We start from the raw sequence: 13,681 nt of genomic DNA, 5'->3' as shown, positions 1-13,681 counted from the left end.
GCCCCCTCTCGGGGACAACAAAATTATTTGGCTGCTCCATCCACCCAGGTAGGGCACTCCACTCAAAATCAGAACAACTATAAAAACACTAATTAAAACAATACAGTATAATACAGCAAGGAAGATTAGATGACTTTCAAAGTCCAGGTTTCCCATTCAGGGCCGAGATCGCTCTGGAGAAGAAGCTGTTCTTGAGACGGCTCGTTCTTGTCTTCATCGTCCTGTATCTCCGTCCCGACGGCAGGAGCTCGAAGAGACAGTGACCAGGATGCAATGGATCTTTTACTATGTCCAGTGCCTTCCTATGGCACCTTGTGGCATAAATCTGCTCTAAGGTGGAGAGTGGGCAGCCAACAATGCTCTCTGCTCCCTTAACAACTCTGCACAACCCCATCCTGTCCTGGGTAGTACAGCTTCCGTACCACACACATAAGCCATAAGTGAGCACGCTCTCAATGGCACAGTGATAGAAGGCAAGCAGCAGTTTCTGCGGAAGATAGTTTTTCCTTAGGATTCTCAAAAAGTACAGTCTCTGCTGCGCCTTCTTCACAAGCCCCCTTGTGTTGACACTCCAGGACAGATCCTCTTGTAATTCAATACCCCAAAATCTGAACGTTGTTACCCTCTCCACACAGACCCCATCAATCAAAAGTGGCTGGACATTGCTCTTCTGTCTCCTGAAGTCCACCACAAGCTCCTTTGTCTTCCTTGTATTTATGAGCAAGTTGTTAGCTCTGCACCACTCTGTCAGCCACTCCACCTCATCTCTATAGTCCGTTTCACCCTCCCTTTCAGAGATGAGCCCAATCACGGTTGTGTCATCTGCAAATTTGACAACCCTATTACTAGGGTGAGCAGCGACACAATCGTACGTGTAGAGAATATAAAGGAGCGGACTAAGTACGCATCCCTGTGGTGTTCCTTGTGTTAGTCTTAAGCGTATTAGAGGTATAAGGGCCCAACCGAACCCTCTGGGGGTGGTCTGACAGAAAGTCCAATATCCACCCACAAAGTGATAACGGAAGCCCCAGATCTTCCAGTTTAGACATCAGACGTTGTGGTAGAATGGTATTAAATGCCAAGCTGAAATCTAAAAAAAGCAGTCTGGCATAACCCCCCCGCTGCTCCAAATGTGCAAGAACGGCATGGAGGGCAATCACCACAGCATCCTCTGTCGATCTTTTCGTTTTATAAGCAAATTGGAATGTGTCCAGTCCCTCTGGTAGGCAGGCAATGACATAATTTCGTACCAGCTTTTCAAAGCACTTCATGATTATAGGTGTGAGTGCTACTGGACGAAAGTCATTCAGATCTTCCGGGTTAGATTTTTTTGCTATTGGAACGATAGTAGAGGAATTTAGGCAGGATGGAACAATATAATTGCTGGTGCTTTACTGTTTACAAAGTTTTGTTGCCTGTTTCTTCAAGGTGGAATTCACAATGTTGTAAGTACTCTGAAATTCCAGATGGGAGGTGAACCTGAATGGTAACTGCTTCCCAGAAACTTTGCAGGATGTTCAAGATTGAGACAGGATTTGAGCACAAGGTTTTATGTCTCACAGATTTGTTTATTACAGTATCCTAATGTATACTTTCCATTTGGTTCACTGCTTATTATGTTCAGGGTTTTCCGTTTATTTCAATAGGTGTTAGGATATTCTCATGGATTAATTACCCATGCTCATTAAATGACCATTTCTGATTTTTTTCAGTTTAGCTCTACTGTTGAAGTTCCCTTTGGAAGTTACAAATTCCACTTAGAAGTGATGGCCAATGATTCAGGGACACAACTACAGTAGCAGCATTTTAGGAGCTACTTTATTAATTTGCAACTTACCTTTTTGAATTTGAAGAAGGCTGAAACCTCACTGTTTCCTTTCTTTAAGAGCTGAAGTGGAAGGTGCTGCTAAGGAGATGAGACTATGCTGATCATATCTGGAAGGCAGTCAGATAGCTCAGGAGACTCAGAGCAGTTCTTCCTTTATGAATATAGATAATTGGAGACGATGTTTAAGAGAAAGTCATGAAGAACTATCTCCACTAAATGAAAAAAGGACATAGTAAATATAACATTTTTCATCATGCACCTCAATTCTCTCTGGAAGTTTTATTACACAAAGGACCTACCCTGGGACTAGTTAATTAGTAGGCACTGCAATTTGTCCACCTCCCTGCAGACAGACTCCACATGTGCAATATTTTCTGTCTTATGGTGTGATCCTATACATGCATGCTCAGAAGTAAGTCACATTAGGTTCAGTTGGGTTTACACCTATGTAAGTAGATAAAAAGAGCTGGTGGTGAGAAATCACAGAAATAGATCTGCATGAAATCAGTACTATGGCACTTTTTCATGTGTTACATCAACTACATAGTTTACCATCCATCTTTGACACAAGGACTTCAATGAATTGAGTCAAAGCATTTAAAGGAAGATGCGGGTGGTGCTGTGGGTTAAACCACAGAGCCTAGGACTTGCTGATCAGAAGGTCGGCAGTTCGAATAGAAAGTATTGTTAAAGAGGCAACAAAGTGTTGATCATTTCTGGAAGGCAATCAGATATCTCTGTAGTCTAAGGATAGTTCTTGCTTAATGAATATGGATAATTGAAGATAAATTTTCAGAGGATTGTTGCAAAGAATTACTGAATCTCATTCTATGAGGCAAAAAGGGCTATGGTAAATATAACAGGTTTCATTATGTATCTCTGTAGTAAAGTAGGAATATTTAGAAAATTATTCTTTGGCCAAGCAAAAGAGAGTGACGCCTTGTGGGAGTTTCATCAGCCACAAGGACCCTGGGAAAGGAATTGTGTATCTTTAAAACTCTAGACAACTGACTCCTCAGCTGAAAGGTTTATTAGAACCCAGGATGTCTTGATTAATGAAGGATCTAACACCTGAGTTCAATGATGTAAACATCCCCCCTCCCAGTGTTGTTATCTGCCCTTGAATTGCCTGGGAATGTGTCTCTGGCGGAAGGGAGGAAACCCTTTGATTTAAAAGTTTGAATTCCAAATTGGCCCAGCTGTCAAGAGGTAAATTGATAGACTAGCAAGCCGATCATTGGTGCATTCAAAAAATAATTTGAGTTTATGATTGGCTTGAAAGTTACGACACAGGTTGCGAATTGGAAATAAAAGATCAGAGAATCCTCTGCTCTTGGCCTCTCTGCCTTTGCCCTGCAAATCGCAAAGATGCCCGGCTCTATGGTTCCAGCTTAATAGGCCGCTATTCATCTTTTGAAATGGAGATCTTCGATCGTCTTCTACTTGCAGAGGCTTAAAGAACATCAACTATCCTATCTTTGTGTTAGAGTTGTAAGTATGTAATCTTAGTTAGCCTATGTAGCTTTGTTGTTTTCTTACCTGTAACGTTCTAAAAGGTGTGCCTGCTATTTTAGCATGTTTCTTATGTTATTTTAAAATAAACATTTTAAAGATGAAACTGTTTTAGTTGTGTGCCCTTCCAAAAGGGAATAGCTAAGTCCTAGCCTTACGCTTGGTTACGCTATACCGTAGAACTTCTGCCTGCAAGTCTGTGGATACAGCTTGTAGAGAAGGGGACAGCCAGGCTAATGGGTCACGGCCTTCTCCCTGGGTTGTGATTCTGGATCCCCTGGATCAGAGGGAGTGGTGGCAGCCCTACTGGGTTTTGTTTGTTCTGTTTTGCAAAAACGTATGTTCGTCCGCCAACCCTGTCCTGGGCGTCCTGGTCTGGCCGGAGAGCAGAGACAGGAGAAGGGAGGGGCAAGAGGTTGGGGACGAGCATTACTACATGGTGGCAGCGGTGGTGGGATTGGACTTCCCGTGGAAAGGCACTTTGATTTTTTAAACTTGGCACGAATCTTTTGTGGGTTACAGGTGGTTTGTTTTTTTTTGGATAGTGATAGTTAGGAGCATGGAGGACAGTTCCGCAACTTCGCAGCAGCAATCGTTGCAAACTTTAGATCAATGGGGAGGAGAGGGAGAAGACAGCTCTCTCCCGGTGGAAACCGAACCCCCTAAAGCTGTGAGTCCTGGAGTGAAATCCGCTTCCTGGTTTTCAAATGACTCGGAAACAGGGTCAGAGGAAGAACTGGTGGATGCCAGCGTGATCCGGAAGGGTCAGAGAGAGTCCTGCATTGTGGACGGAGGGAGGGGCACTCCCGGTAAACAAAAGTTATCTCCTCGTGAGGAGGTGGAGGCGGTGAGGGCCTCCACCCGTCCTAGGAAGAACTATTCTGTTTATGCAGAACCCAGAGAGATGGATGTCTCGGAGAGTTATGATGTTGAGTGGGTTCGTGATCCGGTGAACGGTGGATTCCGCTGCTGGGAGAAGTTTCCCCAGATGGGCTACTTCATGAGACCAAGAGTTAGCCGGATGGCACCTGACTATCAAGAATTGCCACAGCAGTTCCAGGATGTGACTGTGGGAGACTGCCGTCGGGAACAGCTTGCGCCTGACGCCCGTCGGAAGGTGAGACAGCGCTCATTCAGCCCAGGCAGAGTCTACTCGCCGGTTGCGGCTCGAGAGGTGCGCGTGCCGGCGCGAAGGTACGTGGCAGAGGAGGAGGAGGAGGAGTACTTCCAGAGACCCCTGCGTGGATACGCAACAACGGCAGCGGAGCAGCTACGTGCCGAGGAGCAACCGCCTCCTGTGCCTGCGCCGAGGTATGGACTGGTCCCGAGGAGGGGGGGGGAGATCAAAACCAACGGTCCCCTCCAGGACTGACTTTAAGTAATCTCAACTGGAAGGTGTTCCAGAAATACCACCCCCCCCACTGATGTCCTTAGTTACCTAAATTTGTTTGAGGTGACGTGCCGGGACATGGGTGTAGCCCCAGAACTTTACATGGCTGTGCTTCGGCCCCTAGTTTGTGGTGATTTGTCAGAACTTATGGGACATCTCCCTTTGGAAGAAATAAATGACTATGAAAGCTTCAAGAGGCTAGTCATGCAGCGGCATGGCTTGCACCCTGAACATTATCGTAAAGCTTTCAGGAAAGTGGAAAAGGGGGGGCTTACTGACAACATTGCGGTTTTTTCTGCAAAAATGGCCCAAAATTTCGAACTGTGGCTGGCGGCTGAAGGGGTGGAGGATGTGAAAGAAATCAAACAGCTGATGCTTATTGAACAACTAATGCGCTCTCTGCCCCCTGAAATTGTTAGCCTGGTGGCTGATAAAAAACCAAAGACACTAGCAGAAGCTACTGCTCTTGCCGAATCTTTTTGGCTGAACCGCACCCATCTTGTTAATAAAGGACAGAGTAATATGTATAAAGCTACAGCGTCATCGGGAAGGACCGCCCCCCCATTAAAGAATCCAGCAAGGGATTGTCTACACCTGCTAAAGACTCTGTTGCAGCTGGGGGAGAGCGTGCTAAAGTGCCCCCGAGTTCTGGACTGTGTTTCTTTTGCAAAAAACCGGGGCACATGAAAGCAGCATGTCCCCAGTTGGCTGGGAAAAAGTCCACCGTCCTTACCTCCACACCTGCTGTTCGCATGATACAGCAGCAGGAAGAAGATTGGGAGGAGGGGCCGGCCAAATCTGGAGCGGTGGAGAGCTTGGCTCCGGAGGAGGAGGGTGAGGTGACCCCTGTTGGGAACAAACCTGAAAAAACTAGTATCACCGTGGGTCCTGTCTGCACCCGGGGAACTCGAAAATCACCCCATGTGAATTGGGCGAACTTGGAGTTTTCCGCTCCTATTGAAATCAATAAAACTGTTGTGAACTCGTACCGGGACACTGGGTCTGACATCACTAGCGTCTCAAAAGATTTGGTTTTGCCTAGTCAGATGCAGGAAAGACCCTTAAAAATCAGTCCTTATGGGGTAGAAGAAATTTTGCAGCCCACAGCAATAGTCCCCCTTAAATACAAAGGTTACAGTGGGGACCATCTGGTAATTGTTCATGATCCAGAAGTTTGCAAAAGCCCAGTTTTGGTTGGGAATGATCTTGGGTTTCAAGTTTACTTGCAACAACAGCTAAATGGGGAATCGGTAACTGTAGCAACCTCCCCCACCCCCTCCCCGGCAGGGAAGGATGTGGTGGAGTCTGAGACTGGGTTGAAGGAAAAACCCGGAGGGGAGGGAGAGTTACCTGCCTTGGATGAGGATGCCAAGAAGGACCTTGGTGGTTCTATTGAACTGGGAGATCTGGGAGAGTTTGCTGCTGAACAAAGGGCTGACCCCTCCTTGCAGGGATGTCGGGAGGCGGTTGGAGCCCCTCTTCGAGGATCAAAGAAGGCCCAATTTGTGTATAAAAAGGGACTTTTGTATCGGCAATTTGTACCAAAAAAGGTGAAAGACAAGGATTTTGTTTTGCAGCTAGTGGTTCCAGAGAAGAAGCGATCTACTGTTCTTAGCTTAGCCCATGAAGACGGCTTAGCAGGTCATATGGGACTGCAAAAGACTTTAGAAAGACTTACTCGTTATTTTTACTGGCCTGAGGTGTATCAAACAACTAAAGCATTTGTACGTTCTTGTGTGATTTGCCAGAAGGTGGGGAATGACCGTGATAACTTGCCCAATGAGTTACAGAGTGTCCCCTTAGAAGCAAATGTTTTGGAAAAATGGGGAATTGATCTAGTGGGCCCCTTACCAAAAACCCGCTCAGGAAAGCAGTATCTATGCGTGATCATTGATTATGCCTCTCGTTATGTGTATGCCACAAGTTTGACCAATACCTCTGCTAATAGTCTGGTTAAGGCTTTAATTTCTGCCTTTTGTTCCCTAGGAATTCCTAAGGTTTTGGTGAGCGATTTGGGAACTAATTTTATGGCTAAGGTCACCCAAGAGGTTTTGCGTTTGTCTGAGGTGCGCCATCATACCTCTATTGCTTATCAACATCAAGGAAATGGGTTGGTGGAAAGAGTGCAAAAGACCTTGGTTCAAATGCTGCGCAAGTATGCCCTGGCCCATGGTTCCAGTTGGGACCAAGATTTGCCTTTGGTGGTGGCTGCTTACAATGTTGCCCATCAAAGAAGCCTTGGGTTTGCACCTAACCAGCTAATTTTTGGAAGGCTTCTGAATACCCCCCTCTCAATGCTTCGAAAAGAGTGGGAAGGTTCAGAGGAAGAGATAAAACTGCCTTCTGTCAGTGAGTACTTTGCTCAACTAAAAGGAACTCTAGCCGACGTTTGGCAATTGGCCAAAGAGAATTTAGAGAATGCCCGATTAGAACAAAAAAGAGTACATGATGCCAGAGCGGTGTGCAAACAGTTTGAGGTGGGAGATCAAGTATGGATTTTAAGACCGTCTCGCCCCCACAAGTTAGATGTGAAATGGCAAGGTCCTGGTGTTGTGGAAGCAAGGCTGAGTCCTGTGCGTTACCTTGTAAGTTGCAAGGAATTGCACCCTACTGCTCGCGAGTATCATGTTAATTCCTTGAAAGAATGTGTTGAACAAAAGATCTCTGTACTGGCCATTACGCGTAGTCAGGAAGAGGTGCCTGCTTCGCCTGTGGATCTTTTAACTGAGTACAAACAGGCTGGAAGCATTTCTGATGTATTGCAGTTGCCGAGTTTAAGTGAGACTCAGGCTAAAGAGCTTTATGAGGCACTGCAACCCTATAGCAACACTTTCAGCACCAAACCTGGTAAGACTCATCTGGCTCAGCATCATTTTGTCACGGGGGACGCCCCCCCTATTTCCTCACGTCCTTATCGGGTCGGTGAGGCACATGCGCAGAATATTGAAACTGAGCTGAAAGAAATGCTGGAGTTGGGAGTTATAGAACCTAGTAAAAGTGCTTGGGCTTCGCCCATAGTGCTGGTTCCAAAACCCGACGGATCCATTCGTTTTTGCGTGGACTATCGGAAAATTAATTTAGTCACTGTTCCTGATGTGTTTCCTTTGCCTAGAATTGACACATTGATTGAGAAGCTGGGACGGGGGAAATTCATCACAGTCATGGATTTGACGAAAGGTTATTGGCAAATCCCGCTGTCCCCAGAAGCTTCTGAGAAGTCTGCCTTTGTCACTCATGTAGGCTTGTACCAGTTCAAAGTGTTGCCGTTTGGATTGCGAAATGCTCCCGCAGCCTTCCAACGGCTAATTAATTCCTTGATTCATGACCTAAATGAGTTTTGCTGTGCTTATTTGGATGACCTGGCAATATTTTCTGAGACATGGCCAGAACATCTTAAACATGTGCAGAGAGTTTTGGCCCGGTTGCAGGAGGCAAACCTGACTGTTAAAATATCTAAATGTCAGTTTGCCCAAGGAGAAGTGGTGTATTTGGGATTTAGAGTGGGGTCGGGAAACATCAAGACCTTAGAGGCCAAGGTGCAGTGCATTCAAGATTGGCCTCGCCCCATCGTGAAAAAGGATGTACAGTCTTTTATAGGGTTGGTTAATTACTATCGACGCTTCGTTAATCACTTCTCAACTCTAGCTGCACCTCTTACTAACCTTTGTAAGAAATCCCTGCCAGTCAAAGTAAATTGGACTGAGGAGTGTCAGAGGGCTTTTGATTTGTTAAAGCACGCCCTTATGAGCTCCCAAGTCATGCTGGCTCCTGATCAGAGACATCCGTTTGTAGTGCAAACTGATGCCAGTCAAACAGGACTAGGAGCAGTTTTGCTTCAAGAAGATGAAGAAGGGAATTGGCGTCCTGTGGTTTACTTAAGTAAAAAGTTGTCCACTGCTGAACAAAATTATTCAACCATAGAGAAAGAGTGTTTTGCTTTGGTCTGGGCCCTAACCAAACTGCGGCCTTATCTGTGGGGTAACACCTTTGAGGTTCAAACGGACCATTCTCCCCTGTGTTGGTTGGAAAGGGTAAAATCATCCAATCAGAAACTGCTTAGGTGGAGTATGGCCCTTCAAGATTTTCAGTTTAATGTCACTCACATTGCAGGAAAGAACAACGTTGTTGCTGATACTTTGTCTAGAATGTACCAATCTGTGCCATGAAACTGTGTAAATATCGGATTAAGGGGGTGCTGCTAGTGATGTATGGTTTTAAAAGCTGCTAAAACCCCCTGGACCGGATGATCTACCTCAGTGTGTAAATAATTTTCTTTGATGAAATTAGGGGACTTTACCCTTAATTTCATTCTAGAGGGGAGGGTGTAGTAAAGTAGGAATATTTAGAAAATTATTCTTTGGCCAAGCAAAAGAGAGTGACGCCTTGTGGGAGTTTCATCAGCCACAAGGACCCTGGGAAAGGAATTGTGTATCTTTAAAACTCTAGACAACTGACTCCTCAGCTGAAAGGTTTATTAGAACCCAGGATGTCTTGATTAATGAAGGATCTAACACCTGAGTTCAATGATGTAAACATCCCCCCTCCCAGTGTTGTTATCTGCCCTTGAATTGCCTGGGAATGTGTCTCTGGCGGAAGGGAGGAAACCCTTTGATTTAAAAGTTTGAATTCCAAATTGGCCCAGCTGTCAAGAGGTAAATTGATAGACTAGCAAGCCGATCATTGGTGCATTCAAAAAATAATTTGAGTTTATGATTGGCTTGAAAGTTACGACGCAGGTTGCGAATTGGAAATAAAAGATCAGAGAATCCTCTGCTCTTGGCCTCTCTGCCTTTGCCCTGCAAATCGCAAAGATGCCCGGCTCTATGGTTCCAGCTTAATAGGCCGCTATTCATCTTTTGAAATGGAGATCTTCGATCGTCTTCTACTTGCAGAGGCTTAAAGAACATCAACTATCCTATCTTTGTGTTAGAGTTGTAAGTATGTAATCTTAGTTAGCCTATGTAGCTTTGTTGTTTTCTTACCTGTAACGTTCTAAAAGATGTGCCTGCTATTTTAGCATGTTTCTTATGTTATTTTAAAATAAACATTTTAAAGATGAAACTGTTTTAGTTGTGTGCCCTTCCAAAAGGGAAAAGCTAAGTCCTAGCCTTACGCTTGGTTACGCTATACCGTAGAACTTCTGCCTGCAAGTCTGTGGATACAGCTTGTAGAGAAGGGGACAGCCAGGCTAATGGGTCACGGCCTTCTCCCTGGGTTGTGATTCTGGATCCCCTGGATCAGAGGGAGTGGTGGCAGCCCTACCGGGTTTTGTTTGTTCTGTTTTGCAAAAACGTATGTTCGTCCGCCAACCCTGTCCTGGGCGTCCTGGTCTGGCCGGAGAGCAGAGACAGGAGAAGGGAGGGGCAAGAGGTTGGGGACGAGCATTACTACAATCTCAATTCTCTGTGGAATTTGCGTTCCACGGAGGCTCTACTCTGGGATTAGTTCATTAGTAGGCTAAACTCTGGGGAAGAGAGAAATATTATGAAGTTTGTCCGCCTTTGTATGTACATGCACCTTATTTGCATAACCTTTCCCACGACATTTAAAAGGAGGGGAATTAAAAATGAGTGTATATGCATAAAAATGAGTTTCACTTTTCTTGTATTTTATATCATACACATGATTGTGGCAGTTCATGATGTTCTGCAGTGCATTGTTGATAGGCTATAGCACTTCCTAACATTAAGGAACACATGCTAACACGTAGCTTGAATCAATTCCTATTAAATAGTGGTCTGTCCTCTTCTCATTAATCACACTCCAACATTCTCATTTAGCTGCTGGGGGGTTTCTCAGATCAATTAAAGATGGTGAAATATTTTCCACCACTTTCATCAGCACAGTTTGCAGAGTCTCACTGATAAGGCTGTCTAACTTTAAGCTCTAGGGTTTGATCCCTTGGAGATCAGGTCCCCATGAGTTTGAATACAGGTATGCTGATGAAATAGGTTCAATGTATAAAGTACACATGCAAATCTCCCCATGAAAAGATAATATAATTTATCTTTAGGTCTTCTTTTCACATCGTCTTGTCCCAACACCTGGCCAGTCCTCATGGTAGTCATGATGGGACCAACTATTTTCAAATGCATGATCTGCATCATTTGTGAGTATAGCCACATTGCAGGATGAAAATGGACAAAACGTTTCAAAAGCAGGATTTTTCTTTAATGAAGTAGTTCAATGTGTATATAATTTATTGATTTTAATTCTACTGACAAAAATGTCACATTGCCAGGATATGTGAGAAAGAAATGCTTTTTTGTTCTTTCTTAAACTTAGTAAATTTTTCAAAGAAAAATTGGAGATAATATATTGGAGATTATATATGTAATAGCACATAAACTGTTATGAGGAGGAATGTTGAGAGTTGAGAGGAATGTATAACTCCAGAAGGATTATATTTGTTATTCTTAATACTGGGAGAAAAGTTCAGCTGAGAAGTGTGGGGTATGTGTGAAACCACTGGATTATTCTTCAGGCAGAAATCAGGTCAGGTTGGTTTAAATTTATAGGTGAGCTGTCTAAATATTGGCTCCCACTTCAAATGCAAGCACACACATTTTTTAGCACCTGCAAAAAACCATTATTCTTTAGACGAGCCTGCCCAGGTATTTAGAAAGCTGAGGTAATTTTAATCTGTTTTAGTATTTTAACATTTGTATGTTTTAAAGTGTTGCTGTGTCCCCCCCCCCCTTTGATTTTACTGTTTTATCTTTTATCTTTTCTGGTCTCTGATTGGAAGCATAGGTTCATATCCCACATATGACAAATCCTCATGGTCTGGATGGCTCATCTGGAGTGTGGTGCTCAATTTAGTATGATTTCCTCTTAACCAAGCATTCATAGAGTAACAGCACTAGGCAGCAATTGTGTGCAATTAACAAGTTCCACTGGAATCAATAGAAGAGGTACAGTGATAGCATGCATTACTCTACATGAGCAGAGTAATGCACACTGTACGTTTAGTGGCATTTTCAAGTCCCCAAGTCCACTCTCCAAATAATGACCTTATATTATCAATAGATATAAATGCAAAGAAACTCCTTCCCCCCTTCCACCACCCAAGACTACAACATTTCTTAAGCACACTGGCAATGTTATTTCCTTTGACTGCTGTGAAGGTTAGTGATCATAGAATTCTTTTCTTTTTCATAGATTTCATAGATTTCTCATAGATTTCTGATAGATTCTTTTTCTTTTCCTTGTCATAGATTTCTTCACTTTGACTGACGTTCTGTCCTTGAAAAAAATCATCTGAAGCCTTTTCTAGGTTAAACCTCTTCAACTGATATATCATAAGAAGTACACAGAATGCTTTCACTTTAGGGCAAACAACTGTTCTTTTTTTTTTGTTTTTGTTTCCACAAAAGAACAACCAATCATAATATGGATCTCTCAAACCATACAACAGTGAGTGAATTTCTTATCACAGGATTTCCCAGCCTGGAAAAAAGCAGATTTCCAATATTTACGCTAGTACTAATTATGTACACACTAACAGTGATAGGAAACATGGTTATAGTATTCATCACCAGGTATGAAAATTCTCTTAACACCCCCATGTACTTCTTCCTGGGCAATTTTTCCTTGCTGGAGATCTGTTTTACCTCAGTCACAGCCCCAACAATATTGGTTGATCTCATTAGAAAAAAGAATGTTGTATCCTTCAAGAACTGCCTTACCCAAATATATTTTTTCCATGCTCTTGGCGGCATTGAGTGCCTCCTTTTGGCTGCCATGGCATATGATAGATATGTGGCTGTACGTTCTCCTTTAAGATACAACACCATTATGAATAGTGTTGTCTATCATCAGCTTGCTACTTGGTCTTGGGTCACAGGCTTGGTTCTGCCATTGATCCCAACAATTCTCATATCTCAGCTCAACTATTGTGGGAGCAATATAGTGGACCATTTCTTCTGTGACATTTTGCCATTGCTGAGGCTGGTTTGCAACAGGACCCAGCTCAACGAGATGCTGAGTTTCTTCATCTGCTCCTTTCTCCTTGTTGGGTCATTCACAATAACTGTGGCTTCTTATGCCGCCATCTTGATCACTGTTCTGGGCATTCGTTCTTCCGATGGACGGAAAAAGGCCTTCTCCACCTTTGCTTCCCATTTGACAGTGGTTGGTATCTATTATGGAACAATGATGTTCATTTATGTCAGGCCCACCCGAAACCTCTCCTTCAATATGGACCAGTTGGTAGCTGTTTTCTACTGCCTGGTCACTCCACTCTTGAATCCCATCATATATAGCCTCAGGAACAAGGAGGTGAAAGAGGCCCTTAAAAAAGTTCTCTGTAGAAAACAGGAAGGACTGAATTGATAAGTTACTCCTCTGGAAAAAACTGAGCTGAGCTTTAACAGAGGAACAAACAGTGAACAATGTATAAATTTTATAATGCACCACTTATAATGCCTACTTAGATACTGTATGACCACATTTAGTAGCTATCATCATCATTTAAGCTTATGGTCACTTTTTTTGCTAAAGCAACTCAGAGCAATTTACAATATCAGAACTACTAACAAAACTTGCAGAGCACTTCCATGTATGTGTACTCAGAAGTAAGCTGCATGTGTATCTTTTAATACATGCTCATTTTTTAATGCTTTGTGATATGTACATTTACCAAGAAATATATCTGTCTGGATTTCTAAGCAATGAAGATTAAGATATCAGCATTCATTATATACATGAACTGCATTGCTTTTAAAAACTCAATAAATTTTTGGTGTAGAGACTCTCAGCCAAGGTTATTGAGCAAAAGAAAAGATAAAGATGAATGTAAATCCTTCACTGTAAAGCTATTCACCATGACTTTTAGAAGACATCTGAAGGTAGCCCTGTTTAGGGAAGTTTTCAATGTTTGATGTTTTATCATGTTTTTAATATTATATTGGGAGCTGCCAAGAGTGGCTGGGGAGACCTGGCCAGATGGG

The 13,681-nt window shown here is 43.4% G+C and overlaps 1 protein-coding gene across 1 annotated transcript; it reads left to right on the top strand.

Moving 5' to 3' along the window:
* Positions 1-12,122: 12,122 nt before the first annotated feature.
* LOC310830817 (olfactory receptor 5AR1-like) lies at positions 12,123-13,064 on the top strand (the record flags this gene model as incomplete). Its single annotated transcript, XM_083710652.1, has 1 exon — positions 12,123-13,064. One exon carries the CDS (start codon positions 12,123-12,125, stop codon positions 13,062-13,064), a length of 942 nt encoding a protein of 313 aa, XP_083566778.1.
* Between the last annotated feature and the right edge of the window lie 617 nt (positions 13,065-13,681).

The sequence above is a fragment of the Podarcis gaigeae genome (assembly GCF_964106915.1).
Source record: "Podarcis gaigeae genome assembly, chromosome: 13".
NCBI classification, from domain to species: domain Eukaryota; kingdom Metazoa; phylum Chordata; class Lepidosauria; order Squamata; family Lacertidae; genus Podarcis; species Podarcis gaigeae.
The sequence above is the reverse complement of the archived record's forward strand: the minus strand, read 5'-3'. Positions and strand labels throughout refer to the sequence as shown.